At 37.7% G+C, this 15175-nt stretch overlaps 1 protein-coding gene across 4 annotated transcripts in view; it reads left to right on the top strand.

Annotated features, from left to right (window-relative positions):
* The window catches only part of TMEM131 (transmembrane protein 131), a 192960-nt gene that overhangs the window by 101311 nt on the left and 76474 nt on the right, over nucleotides 1-15175 (top strand). For all 4 annotated transcript variants that reach the window (XM_032652122.1, XM_032652120.1, XM_032652121.1 and 1 more), the window contains exon 6: nucleotides 12891-13007. In XM_032652122.1, coding sequence (XP_032508013.1) covers nucleotides 12891-13007 — 117 coding nt within the window. The remainder of the gene's footprint in view (nucleotides 1-12890; nucleotides 13008-15175) is intronic.

The raw sequence follows: 15175 nt of genomic DNA, 5'->3' as shown, positions 1-15175 counted from the left end.
AAAAGTTAAAAGCCAGTCTGTGTTTTCCAGTATCAGGAGATAGAATTAAACAGTCAAATAATCTGTACCTATCAAAATCTACATTTAGGTACTCTAGATTTAGCTTTAAAAGAGATAGCCAAAATCTATGCTACCTTAAGTTTTTTTTTTTTTTTCTTATTCTTCTTCTTGCTTTTCATTTTTATTCCCTACAGTAAGATACTGACTCCAGAAGCTCAAGAAGTGGAGAGGAGAGATGGAATTAACTCTTGGGAGAAGAAATAACCTTATTTCCCCTCCACTTAATTTTATGCCTATCATAAGAGCCTTTGGGGAAAAATGAAAAGAGTTTCTCATGTCCAAGAGAGCAAAACCTTTCTGTATGTTTATCCTAACTCTAATTGCCTTGTCGTCTTTAGAATTCCTGGTCAGATCATATTTCTTTGAGAGTAAAACATTTCCTGTAAGTCACTTAAGTTGTTGATTATTAACCAGTATCATCTCTACGTTAAGCAACCAGTAGGAAATACAAAGTAGAATAGTTATTATTTAAAAGGCTAAGTGTTACATAACTGTATTTTAACACATACACACGTATAAGTAATACCCCTTACTAAGGTTTTGATTCTGAGATCACCTGGAAATCAAGAACAAGGGTAATAAAAGGAATGTGGTTGTGTGACAATTCGTTTTTCTATATATAACTCCTAATAATTGTGGTTTATGATTATCTGTTGACTAACTATAATTGTCTAATTAATTATAATTAAAATTACATAATACTAAGACTGCAGTTTAGGCCTGTTCATCTTCATGGCTGTACTGCATGTTGGCCATAAAATATGTAATGTATGGCTTGTGACAAAAAATACAGATTTTTAAAATACTCTATAATAGTCAAATTTTAATTACCATAGAATTGTGGAAATGGGTGCCTTATAGACATTGGTGAGCAAACAAAAAGTATATTTTCCTTGATTCTGTAGAGCCTTTTGTTTGATTACCTTTTCAGGTAAACTGAAGATTAATTAGGATACACTTTGTTTCAATCTATGGCTAAAATGAAAATGTTTTTACCCATTTATTTTAGTATGCTTAATATAGTAAACAATTTCTTCTCATAGGTTGAAAGTCATTAATGAATATTAATGATTATTTTTTAATTATATGTAGAGACCTGGACATTTTTTGTTCTATTTCTGATATCCATACATGTTAATGGGAATTGAACAAATGTGATATAGCAGTAGAAATGATATAGCAGGACAACCTTTCCTTATTGAGTGTTCTTGTCTCCCATGTCAAATATTAGATAACCATATATGCAGAGGTTTATTTCTAGGCTATTTGTTCCACTGGTCTACATGTTTTATTTTTATGCCAGAACCATACCGTTTTAATTTCTGTAGCTTTATAGTATGGTTCGAAAGCAGGAAGTTTGCTGCCTCCAGTTTTGTTGTTGTTATGATTGTTTTGTGTTTCTATACAAATTTTAGGTTTGTTTTATCTCTGTTAAAAATTCCACTAGGATTTTGATAATATTGCATTGAACCTGTAGATGGGTTTGCTTAGTATGGATATTTTAAAAATATAATTCTTCTGAGCCATGAATAAAGGATATCTTTCCATTTGTCTTCTTCAGCTTCTTTTTATCAGGGTCTTGACAGTTTTCATTATACAGGATCTTTCGCCTCCTTGGATAAATTTATTACTATTTTATTGTTTTTGATGCTATTGTGAGTAGAATCGTTGTTTTTTTTTTTTTTCAGATGTTTCATTGTTAGTGTGTAGCAGCACAACTGGTTTCTGTGTGTTGATTTTATATCCTATAACTTTACAGAATTTTTTGATTAGTTCCAACAGTTTTTTGGTTAAGTCTTCAGGATTTTCTATATATAAGATCATATCACCTGCAAATAATGACAGCTTTTCCTTTCCACTTCTGATGCCTTTTATTTCTTTGTCTTGCCTTAATTGCTTTAACTTAGACCTTCCAGTACCATGCTGAATAAGAGTGGTGAGAGTGGGCACCCTTGTGTTGTTTCTGATTTTAAGGGGAAGCTTTCAGATTTTTATCATTGAGTGTGATGTTAGCTTTGTGTGTTTGTATGTGGTCTTTATTATGTTGAGATGTGCTCCATCTATACCAAATCAGTTGAGGGTTTTTATCATGAAAAGATGCTGTATTTTGTCAAATGCTTTTTTATTGTGTTGCTGAATTCACTTTGCTAATAGTTTTTGAGAACTTTTGCATCTGTATTCATCAGGGATATTGTTTATAGTTTTCTTGTAGTGTCCTTGTCTGGTTTTGGTATCAAGGTAATGCTGACCTCATAAAATGAGTTTGGAAGTGTTCCCTTCTCTTACTTTTTGGAAGAGTTTGAGAAAGATTGACATTAATTCTTCCTTAAGTATTTGATAGAACTCACAAGTGAAGCCATCTGCTCCTGGAGTTTTCTGTTTTGGGAGGTTTTTGATTACTGAGTCAATCTCCTAACTCATTATTGATCTATCGAGATTTTCTGTTTCTTCCTGATTTGGTCTTGGTAGGTTGTGTGTTTCTAGGAATTAATCCATTTCTTCTAGGTTATCCAGCTTGTTGGCATAGAATTGCTCATACTGGTATTTTATGATCCTATGTATTTCTGTAGTATGTCTCCTCTTTCATTTCTGATTTTATTTATTTGAGTCTTCTTTTTTCTTGGTTAATGTGGCTCTTGATCTGTCAATTTTGTTTATCTTTTTGAAAAACTGGCTCTTAGTTTTGTTGATTTTTTTTTTTTCTATTGTTTTTCTGGCCTGTGTTACATTTTTATTTCCATTTTGATCTTTGTTATTTCTGTACTGCAAACTTTGGGCTTAATTTGTTCTTTTTCTAGTTCCTTGAGGTGTGAAGTTAGAATGTTTATTTGAGATCCTTCTGTTTTCTTAAAATATGCATTTATTACTATAAACTAAGTTTATCCTTTTCAGAATGCTTTTGCATCATTCCGTAGATTTTGGTATGTTTTGTTTCCATTTTCATTTGTTCAATGTTATTTTTTATTTCTCTTTTAATTTCTTCTTTGACCCATTGGCTGTTGAAGAGAATGTTTAATTTCCACATAATTGTAGATTTTCCAGCTTTCTTCTTGTTGATTTCTAGTTTAATACCACTGTGGTCTGAAAAAAATACTTGATATGATTTCAAACTTATTCTTCTCTATGTGCACTTGAGAACAATATGTATTTGCTGCTATAGGATGGAATGACCTATAAATGTCTGTTAGGTCCATTTGGTCTAATGTATGGTTCAAGTCCAGTGTTTCCTTGTTGATGTTCTGTCTGGATGATCTATCCATTGCTGAAAGTGGGATATCAAAGTCCCCTACTATTATTGTATTCTTGCCTATTTCTCCCTTCAAACCTGTTGATATTTGTTAATATATTTAGGTTCTCCAATGTTAGTGCATATATATTTATAATTATTACATCTTCTTGATGAATTGACCCCTTTATTATGTAATGACCTTTTTGTCTCTTGTTACCATTTTTTACTTAAAGTCTATTTTGTCTAATATAAGTATAGCTAACCCCGTTTTCCTTTGGTTTCCACTTGCATTGAATTTCTTTTTTTCTTATTTATTTATTTAATTTTTTGGCTGTGTTGGGTCTTCATTGCTGTGCGCGGGCTTTCTGTAGTTTTGGCGAGTGGGGGCTGCTCTTTGTTGCCGTGCACGGGCTCCTCATCGCAGTGGTGACTTCTCTTGTTGCAGAGCATGGGCTCTAGGCACGTGGGCTTCAATAGTTGTGGCACGTGGGCTCAGTAGTTGTGGCTCTCAAGCTCTAGAGCGCAGGCTCAGTAGTTGTGGCGCAGGCTTAGTTGCTCCGCAGCATGTGGGATCTTCCTGGACCAGGACTCAAACCCGTGTCCCCTGCACTGGCAGGCGGATTCTTAACCACTGTGCCAGCAGGGAAGTCCTGAATTTCTTTTTCTATCCCTTTGCTTTGAGCCTATGTGTTTCATTAAATCTGAAGTGAGTCTTGGAGGCAACATATAGTTGGGTCTTGTGTTTTTATCCATCCAGCCTCTCTGTGCCTTTGATTGGTGAATTCAGTCCATTTACATTAGAGTAATTATTGATATGTAAGGACTTCCCAGTGCCATCTCATTAATGGCTTTCTGTTTATTTTATATTTCCATTGTTTCCTTTCCCCTCTGTTTCTGCCTGCCTTTGTAAATCGGTGATTTTCCACGGTGTTATATTCTGTTTCCCCTTTCTTTACCTTCCGTGAATCTACTCTAGGTTTTTGCTTTTTGGTACCATGAGGCTTACATAAAATATTTTTAGATAAAATGGTCCATTTTACATTGATAGCAACTTAATTTTGATGTCATGCAAAAGTGTTACCCTTTTACTCCCTCCCTTTGATGTGTTTTGGTGTCATTATTTACCTCTTTTTATATTGTGTATTCATTAACAAATTATAGTCACTGTAATTATTTTTTGTAATCTTCTCCTTAAACTTTATACTGTAGTTAAGTGGTTAGCACACCTTCCTATTACAGAATTAAGTTTTCTGTCTGACTGTACGTTTACCTTTACTAGAGTGTTGTGTACTTTTGTATGTTTTCCTGTTGCTGGTTAGCATCTTTTGACTTCAGCTTGAAGAACTCTTTGCAGCATTTCTTGCAAGGCAGGTGTAGGGGTGATGAAATTCCTCAGTTTTTGTTTGTCTGGGAGAAATCCTTCATATCTGAAGTATAACTTTGCTGAATAGAGTATTTTTGGCTGGCAGGTTTTTTTCAACACTTTGATTTGTCATTCCACTGTCTCCTTGCCAGTAGGGTCTCTGCTGAGAAATTGCTGATTGCCTAATGTGTTTTCTTTGTAGGTTACAATCTTTTTTTCTCTGACTCCTTTTAGGATTCTCTCTCTTTCTTTGATTTTTGACACATTCATTATAATACATCTTGGTGAAAGGCTTTCTGCTTTAGATAATAGGGTAATCTGTTAGCTTTGTGAACTTGGATGTCCAAGTCTCTCCCCAGGTTTGGGAAGTGCTCAGCTATTATTTCTTTAAATAAACTTTCTGCCCCCTTTCCCTTCTCTTCTGGAGCTCTGATTATTCTAATATTTTTTGATGGAACTCCATAGATCACATAGGCTTTCTTCACTCTTTTTCATTCTCTTTTCCTTTGTTCTGTGCTGTGTTATTTCAAAATACCTGCCCTCTAGCTCACTTATTCTATTTTCCATTTTATCTAACCTACTGCAGATGCTCTCCATTGCATTTTTCATTTCATTCATTGAAATCTTTAGCTCTAGAATTTCTGTTTGGTTCTTTTTTGTGATTTCTTTCTCTTTGGTAAATATCTCATTTTGATCATGTATTTTTTTAAATTTACTTATTTTATTCATTTGTTTTTGGCTGCGTTGGGTCTTCGTTGCTTCGTTGTTGCTGTGGAGCTTTCTCTAGTTGCGGTGAGCAGGGGCTACTCTTCATTGCCGTGCGCGGGCTTCTCATTGCAGTGGCTTCTCTCATTGCGGAGCATGGGCTCTAGGCGCGCAGGCTTCAGTAGTTGTGGCACGTGGGCTCATTAGTTGTGGCTCGTGGGCTCTAGAGCACAGGCTCAGTAGTTGTGGTGCACAGGTTTAGTTGCTCCACGACATGTGGGATCTTCCTAGACCAGGGCTCGAACCCATCCATGTCCCCTGCATTGGCAGGCGTATTCTTAACCACTGTGCCACCATGGAAGCCTGATCGTGTATGTTTTTGAGATTTTGTTGGATTATCTTTCTGGGTTTTCTTGTAGCTTGTTGAGTTTCTTCAAAACAGCTATTTTGGGGCTTCCCTGGTGGCGCAGTGGTTGAGAGTCCGCCTGCCGATGCAGGGGACACGGGTTCGTGCCCCGGTCCGGGAAGCCACGGAGCGGCTGGGCCCGTGAGCCATGGCCGCTGAGCCTGTGTGTCCGGAGCCTGTGCTCTGCAGCGGGAGAGGCCACAACAGTGAGAGGCCTGTGTACCGCAAAAAAAAAAAAAAAAAAAAAAACAGCTATTTTAAATCTTTTATCACCTAGACCACAAAATTCTGTAACTTTGAGCTCAGTTGTTGAATTACTGTTCTTTTGGTGATGATATGTTTCTTTGATTTTTCACATTTCTTACAATTTTGTGTTGCTGCTTTTACATTTGCAGTAGCAGTCACACCTCCTTAAACCTTTACTAGTTGCCTTCAGATGGGGTGTACTGTTCATTGGTGCTGTTACATGTCTAGGCTTTTTCCGAAGGTGGTGGCGCTGTAGCTCAAGTCTGTGCTTTCTCCCTTGCGCACACGTCCTGGTGTGTTCTTCTGATAGCAGTCCACGTACCGGCCTTGCTCTCGCTAACTCGGGGGTGCACACAAGGAGCCGTCTGCAGAGCTGGGGGAGGTGTGGATTTAGCTCTTGGGGCATTGGGGGTGCCTGCAGACCTAGTGGGGAGATCCTCCAGTGAGATACTCCAGAGACTCCTGGATGAACTTCTGCTGCAGTCCTGAGCACAGTCAGCAGGAGCTGCCTACCTTTAATGCCCTTTGATATTTTTATCTGCCTCTTTCCTGATCTCCTACCTCCCCCAGTTATGGAAGTCCCACCTTAGTACTCTGGGTGCTAGTGGAGAGAAACAGGATTCCCAGCCACATCCTGCACAGCCGGAGGAGTTGGGCACTCACTCGCTCAGGGTGCTCTCCTCCCCCCACCCCCTCACCCCCACCCAGGAGAGGTCACCATCCCATGCACTGTTGCCTTAGCATGGGTGGGGGAGTTGGCCCTGGGAAAATTCCTCTTACTCTCTCCACTGCAACCAAACTCTTTTTTTTTTTTCCCTCCAATGGCATGCTGGAATATCTCCTTGGGAAAGGTAGACTTCTGCACATTATCTCTTGTCCATCAGTATCTGCCCAGGTCAGCAGTCTGTAGGTTTTTTTTCCCAGCTGCAGTGAGAGGGGTTGGGGCAGGTTCATTTGTCCCACGGCCTGTTTCCAGATGCACAGGCGGGCAAGACAGCTCCCAGATCCTCAGGCGTGTGGTGCTGTATTCCCCAAGTCCCACAGAGGCACTTCTGTTTGTCGATGGATGTCTAACGCGTTGTTTTAAAAGGAGGACAAAAAGGAGGAATGTCTTACACCACCAGGATGCTGACATCACTCCTCCAGTTTTAAACAGGATGGTCAGAGTAGGCTTCGTTCAGAGGGTGACATTTGAACAGACTTGACGGAGGTAAGGGAGAAGACTGTAGGGAGGGAAATGGAATGTATGGAAGAAGAACATTCCAGACAGAGCGTTCAGGCAGCAAGGTCTCCAATGTGGAAACACAACTGGTGTGCAAAGAGGACAGTGTAGCTAGACCAGAGTGAGCAAGGGTGAGAGCAGAAGTAAAGGGGGGGTGGGAAGGGACAGACTGTGAAGGGTCTTAGAAGCTGTGATAAGGATTTGGGCTCTTATCCTGATTGAAATGGGAGGCCATCACGGATTCTGAGCAGAGGAATGAATGATAGCTTATGTTTTCTAAGGATCATTGTTTACCAGAAATAGACTGAAGAAGGGTAAGGGGAGAATCGGGGACACTAGTTACCTTGGCTGTTGCAGGACTCAGGGCAAGATTACTCTGAGCAGAGTGAAGAAGTGAAGAAAGCTGCATTGGGGATATATTTTCAAGATAGGAATAGGATTTTCTGAGGTGGGATTGAGAGAAAGAGAATAGTCAAGGTGGACTCCAGAGTTTTTGTCCTGAGCAGCTAGGAAGACAGAGTTGCCATCAGCTGAGACGGAAAAGGCTGAGGGTGGAGTAGGTTTCGGGAGTGTGGTCAGTAGTTCAGTTTTGGACGTTTTAGATTTGGCATGTCTCCTAGACGTCCAGCTGGGGGTGCCAAGTAGGCAATTGAAGTCTGGTGTATGAGGGAAAGGACTAGACTCGAAATAGAAGTAAAGATGTGAATCCACGGACCTGGGTGAGATCACCAAGGGAGCAAAAGGCCAGGGACTCTGATCTATGGTACAAATATGTGAGACTTCGCTGCAGATAATTTAAAACTAAAGTTAGCACACCTTGTGTTGTCTTCATTACTTTTTCCTACTGTTTTCTTTTTTTTTTTTAATCAAACTAAATTTATTTTATTTAGGAAGTTTGTTGTACCAGAGGGAACAAAAGGATGAATTGTAGCAAATCTGATGAATTCTTATGGGAAGATTACATTCCTGAGCCTGACTTGATTGTTCTGTTTCATCACTGTTTTGTTACATTGTTAATTGTCATTTGGGAGTAGATTTTCCCTGTTATTAAAAAAGAAAGAAAGAAAGAAAAGATTTGTTCTGTGTATCTCAGCATCTTCTTAAAGTATTCCAGTCTTTAAGTTATAAAGAGTTGATTGGATATTAGGAGCTATCAAAGAGAACCTGTACTCTTGTATCCAGGCTCTTTTTTCTCCCAGGATATAATGCTTTTAACAGCTTTCAACAAATACTGAAATCTGTTTTCAAAGAAATCTGTACTAATGTATGTTTGTCCATGTAATAGACTGAAGACAGCCACATCTGGCATTCTCAAAGAAGCACATAACTACTAAATGTAATGCTGCAAATCAACTTATTTCCTTTAAAACTTCACTAAATACTTCCAAGGAGTACAGCAAGGTTTCTTATCATATATGTGATTTGCAGATCTTTTCTTCTAGTCTGTAGCATGTCTTTTCATCCTCTTTATAAAATCTTTCAAATAACAGAAGTTTTTAATTTCCACGAAGTCCAGCTTATCAAATTTTTCTTTTATGGGTTATGCTTTTGGACTTGTAGCTAAGAACTATTCGCCTAAACTGAAGTCACAAAGATTTTCTCCAATTTTTATTCCAGAAGTTTAATGGTTTCAGATTTTACATTTAGGTCTGTGATCCTTTTTGAGTTAATGTTTGTTTATGGCGTGAGATATACATCAAGAGTTGTTTTGTTTTGTTTTGCATATGTATACACAGTCGTTACTGTACTGTTGGTTAAAAAGACTATCCTTTCTCATTGAAATACCGCTGCGTTTTGTCAAAGTCAGTTGACATTGAATATGTGGGCCTGTTTTTTTAGACTTCCCGTTATGTTCTAATGTGTATCTAGTAGATATCTAATACGTCAACCCTTTCACCAATAACCACACTGCCTTGATTACACTAGGTTTTTAGTAGTTCCTGGAATTGCAGTGTGAACCCTTCAGTTTCGTTTTCCTTTTTTAAAATGGTTTTGCTCTTCTTATTCCCTTTTCTTGCCATGTGAATTTTAGAATCAGCTTGTCAATTTCTTTCTTTTAAACCCCTTGCTAAGATTTTTTAAACACTTTTTTGAATTAATCTTAAACATATAGATAACTAAGTACAGATAATCTTGTATTCCTCACCCAGTTTCTCCTAATGCTAACTTCTTGTATTGTATAATCATAGTATAATTATCAAAACCAGGAAATTAACATTTGTAAAGTACTGTTAACTGAAAACTTGAATTTTAACAGTTTTCTATCAATGTACTTTTTCTGTTCTAGGATCTTATTTCACATTGTATTTAGTTTCTCCTTAGGCTGCAATTTTTATTGCAGTTACGGTGGATACATAAATCAATTGGGGGAGAATTAACATCTGAAAAATATTATCTTCCGATCTATGAACACAGTATATCTCTCCATTTTTTTAAGTCTTCTTTTATTACTTTAAGCAATGCTTTGTCATTTTCTACTCACAGAACTTGCATATTATTAGTTTATATTTTTGTGTGTGTGTGTTATTGTAAATGATACTTTTTTAAAAATTAGAATTCCAGTGTTTATTGCTAAGATAGGGAAATACAATTGATTATTGTATATTGACCTTGATTCCTGCAACTTCATTAAATTCTTATTAGCTCTTATGAGCATTTTTGAAGTTTATTTTTGGGAATTTTTATATAGGCAGCCATGTTGTCTGTGATTAAAAACAGACCTTTCTTCCTTTCTAATGTATATGCTTTCTATTTATTTTTCTTGTCTCATTGTACTGGCAAGTACTTCCAATACAATGTTGAATAGCCGTCATGAGAGAGGACATCCTTGCCTTGTTCCACATTGGGGATGGGGGAGGGTAGCATTCAGTCATTCACCGTTAAATCTGGTATCTCTAGGTCTTTTGTAGATGCTCTTTATATGGTTGAGGAAGTTCTCTTCTATTGACTTAGTTTACTGAGATTTTTAATCATGAATGGATGCTGAATTTTGTCAAATTATTTTATGCACCTACTGAAAGGATTTTTCTTCTTTAGTATGTTGATAATATCAACTACATTGGTTTGATTTTTGAATGTTGAGCTAGAATTTCATTGTCCTGATAAAAACTACTTGATCATGATGTGTTATCTTTTTTATATGCTGGCTGGATTCAGAATTTCATTGTCATGATAAAACCCACTTGATCATGATGTGTTATCTTTTTTTATGTTGGCTGGATTCAGTTTGCTGATACTTTGTAAATGATTGCATGTCTACATTCATGAGGGATGTTGGCTTGTAGTTTTCTTTTCTTGTCACATCTTTGTCTGGTCTTGGTATAAAGACAATACTAGACTCATGAAATGAAGTGGGAAGTGTTCTCTTCTGGATGCTGAAAGCTTATAGATAGGTGTTATTTAATGGTTGGTATAGAACTCTACCATTCTACCAGTGAAACCATCTGGGCTTGGGCTTTTCCTTGTGGGAAGGTTTTTTAACTACAAATTAAATTTTTTTTTAATGGTTGTAAGACTGTTCTGGTAATTTTGTTTCAAATGGGCTTTAGCAGATTGTTTTTCAGAGAATCTGTCTGTTTCTTCTAGCTGTTAAATTTATGGGCATAGAGTTGTTTGTAATATTCCTTTATCATCCTTTGTATGTGTAAAGGTTGTATTATGATGTCCACATTTCAGTTTCTTATATTTTCCTCTTCCTCCTTTTTACTTTTGGTCATTCTATTTAGGGTTTTAACAGTTTTATGGACCGTTTTGGTTTTACTGATTTTTCACTATTTTCTATTTCATTATTTTAAGCTCTTGTCTAATATTTTTCCTTTTCCTTATTTTGGGTTTAATTTACTCTTTTTCTAGTTTCTCAAGGTGGAAACAGATTATTGATTTGAGACACTTCTTTTCAAGATAAGCGTGTAATACTGTAATTTTCCTTCCAAGTATCGCTTTACAACAGCATAGCACAGGGAGATCAGCTCCTTGCTTTGCGATGACCTAGAGAGGTGGGATAGGGAGGGTGGGAGGGAAGCTCAAGACAGAGGAGATATGGGGATATATGTATGCATACGGCTGATTCCTTTGTTGTACAATAGAAACTAACAGAGTATTGTGAAGCAATTATACTCCAATAAAGATCTATTTAAAAAAAAGATTATCGCTTTAAATTTTGATATGTTGTGTTTTCATTTCCAATTGATTCAGAATAATTTATAATTTCCTTTGTGACTACTTATTTGACCAGTGGGTTATTTAGAAGTATGTTGTTTACCAGTATCCTATTACTGATTTTTTGGCTCAAGTGTGACCTCCATCTAGCATCTATAGCTTCTAGGGATTCTATGCACCAGAGTTCTGTAGCCCACACTCGGCATTTAGCAGTGTGTAAAAATTTTAGCTGAATTCATTTTACTGTCTTGTACGTTAGCCTCATCTTCTTCCCATTCTCTGTCATGGGTGAGCCGGTACTCACATTCTATCTCTTCTCGAAGGTGCTTGTCTTTCCTTAAATTTGGGGCTAGTTGATACACAAACTGTGATGCATTCAAGAAAAGTTATGATTTTGCAGATTATTCTTTTTGATAATGCAGGAGAAATTCCCAGCTTTCTACATCCAAAGGTAAAGACAGACATCTCAGTGCCACATATTTTAGGCTATAATTTGGGGAGCATTTTAGAGTTCTAGCCACAGAGGCAGAATGAGAGAAGTTAATGACTTTACATATTAAAATGCATTTTAAGGCTTCATTGCAGGCAGAACTGCATTTGCAGTCTCTCAAACTTCATGAAGCAGCCCTGTTGTTTTGTTGTAATAAAATTTAGTTTGCTCACCACCGTGACATTCTCAGTCTCTACACAAGGTAACAGGAAGGAGTTCCTGCATGTATTACCAAGGCTCCCTTCTTTTTTAATGTAAGTTGCTGGCACATTTTGTGCCCTTTGTGAATGGACGACAGAGGTCAAGAGGTTGAGGCTGGGCTTATTTGTTTATTCGGATAGTACAAGTGGCTACTCAGTAGTAGAGTAGAACATCTGTATAAGAAGCTCGGCTTCAGCTCAGCTCCTCCTTGATCGTCTGATGTTGGAAGAGCCTGTAATTAGGTACTTTCATTCCAGCCTAGTTATTGTTGAATGAACAGAATTCAAGGGAACCATCTGTTGTACAGGGTTTTAGAATCATGATTGACAAAGATATGTGACATCCAATATGAAGACATCTTTTTTTTCCCATTGCAAAATAGTTTGGCCAATTTAAAACTTAAACCTTTAGGAGGAAAAGGCTAGTTTATGCAAATGATTCTAAGATGTTTTAGAAGACTTCAGCTATCTTTTTTTTTTTTTTTTTTGGCTGCGTCGGGGCTTAGTTGCAGCACGCAGGATCTTTCACTGAGGCACACAGGCTCTTTGTTGCAGCACGTGGGCGTCTCTCTAGTTGTGGCACATAGGCTCTAGAGCACACAGGCCCAGTAGTTGCGGTACACAGGCTTAGTTGCGCTGCAGCGTGTGGGATCTTATTTCCCTGACCAGGGATTGAACCTGCATTGGCAGGAGGATTCTTAACCACTGGACCACCAGGGAAGTCCCGAGAACTTTAGCTATCTAATTGTGGTCACCATGATCTGATTTTTTGGTTACTAATTTAACTTTATTTATTGCTTTTCTTTTTCAGAAAATTCTTCCAGGAGGAAATACATCATTTGATGTAGTTTTTCTTGCAAGAGTAGTAGGAAATGTAGAAAATACTTTATTTATTAATACATCTAATCATGGGGTATTCACTTACCAGGTAAGAATCAGAATGAAAACTTTATTTATAAAATACAGTTATCATCTTCAACCTGTGATATGGTAACATTTTGGGAACTCTTCAAAAATTCAAGGGATAAGGGAAAATGTAAGAGTTTAGATTCAGAGAATTTTTTTTAAACTTTTAATTTTATATTAAGAGTATAGTTGATTAACAGTGTTGTAATAGTTTCAGGTGTACAGCAAAGTGGCTTAGTTATACATATACATGTATCTATTCTCTTTCAGATTCTTTTCCCATTTAGGTTGTTACATAATACTGAGCATGTTTTATACTTAGAGCTGTGTTTGTGAATATCCCTGTTCACATCAGACTGTGAAACAAATGCTCTTAAAGCTACAGCTAAAGTGTTACTGTAAGATTGGTTGGCAAAAGAACAGTTAAAAATATTTTCACAGTGACTCTAGATTTTTTTTACTTTTTGCACGCTTACGAAGTGATAATAGTTTCAGGATCAAAACTTATGTGCCTGCTTTTCTTTGGTAATTATATTGTTTAAAATTTTTGATACACTCTTTTCTATGTGCAATCATTGTTTGGGTTATTAAAGAAAGTGAATGTTTTGTGAATCAAGATTTTTATATATCAAGATAACTAAGAATAATTACTCATTTGACACTGTGCTACACACTTTACATGCACTTCTGCCTGCATTACAGATACTGTTATTCTCACTTTTTTAGATGAGTAAGGTGAAGTTGAGAAAGGTTAAATAATTATGCTACTAGTAAGTTACTGAGCAGGGATTCAAACCCATGTCTTTATAACTACAAAGACCATCCTCTTAACCACTGAGCTATATTGCCCATGGAACTCAATTGTTTAAATCCTTACTTGGCTAGTGTCTTACTTTACAGTTTTTATGCTTTTGTTTTTGAACATTTCTTCTCCACTACCCAGGACACTTCATGTATTTTGGAAATTAGTGTCAGAGTAAACATTCCATTTTAGTCAAGAATCATATCTTATGCTTATTTATGGTGAACAAGTCTTTAATGGTTGTTTGATAGGCAGTATATACTTTTGAAGCCAGTACAGATGAATAACTTTGACGTGCTGTACAGAGCACTTGGCATATACTTGTTGAGTAAATAAAAAGACCACCATGAGAATATGAAGACCTGTGCCCTACAGTGGTGCCCCCAACTGACCTAGGTGTTTGTGGCCCACGGGTGACCTGAGGGGCATGATCAGGTTGTTCTCAATGTGAGCCTCAGTGCCAGCTGTCTTCACCTCTTCGCATCTAGTCTTTCACTACGTCTTTCTCTTAAATGTACCTTGAGTCTGTCTACCTCTCTCCTCTTCACCCCCACTGCTCCCAGGCCATCCCCACCTCTCACTGGATGACGACACAGGAGCCTCCTGGCTGCCCTTCCTCTCCTCCACAGCCCCTCCTATAGTGCATTGTTCACTCTGTAGCCAGAGTGATATTCTCTGAGCATAAATCAGATCCAGTCAGCTCCTCATGTAAATCCTTATGTTTTCCCATTGCTCTCAGAGCAAAGTGAAAGCTGCTGACCAAGGCCAGCAAGGCTCTAAGGATCTGACTCCCGTGTAGCTCTCCCACCTCATCCCATTTGGCCATGGTTCTCATCTTATTCTTTGTCTCCAAATAAGCCACACCCTTTCCTGCCTCCTGCCTTTTGCCTGTGTACTTCCCCTTGCAGAATACACTTTCACTGTTGGCTTGTCCTCATCTATCAGGTGATGTCAGTTCACGTCATTTCCCCATCCACCCTCTCTTAAAGAATATTCTCACCCTCGCTCCACCCAGTTACTCTGTATCACATTACCCATTTTTCTAAACCTTTTTATTGTTATCTAGGCTGTCCCTAATATTAGCATGTGAGTTTCATAAGAGCAGGCACATTATCTGTCTCGTTCACTGTTGAATTGTTCAGCAGTGCCTGTGGTTGTACCTAGTACATCATAGGCACTTAATAAATAGCTGTCGTTGAATGACTGGCTCACCCTGTTTGGTCAACCCACATTCCTATGGAGGAATGACCTGGGACTGTGCTTCGTATTTAAGAGATTGTCTGGGCCCTACATCCATCTTCTGTTGGTTGGAGCAGGGAAATCTTTTAATTCCCTGTTTCCTCCTTTTGTCTATCCCATAACCTCGTGAAGGACTCCTATCATTTTCA

The sequence above is a fragment of the Phocoena sinus genome, chromosome 13 (assembly GCF_008692025.1).
Source record: "Phocoena sinus isolate mPhoSin1 chromosome 13, mPhoSin1.pri, whole genome shotgun sequence".
Lineage (NCBI taxonomy): Eukaryota > Metazoa > Chordata > Mammalia > Artiodactyla > Phocoenidae > Phocoena > Phocoena sinus.
Note: the sequence above shows the minus strand (reverse complement) of the source record. Positions and strands in the feature narration are given on the sequence as shown.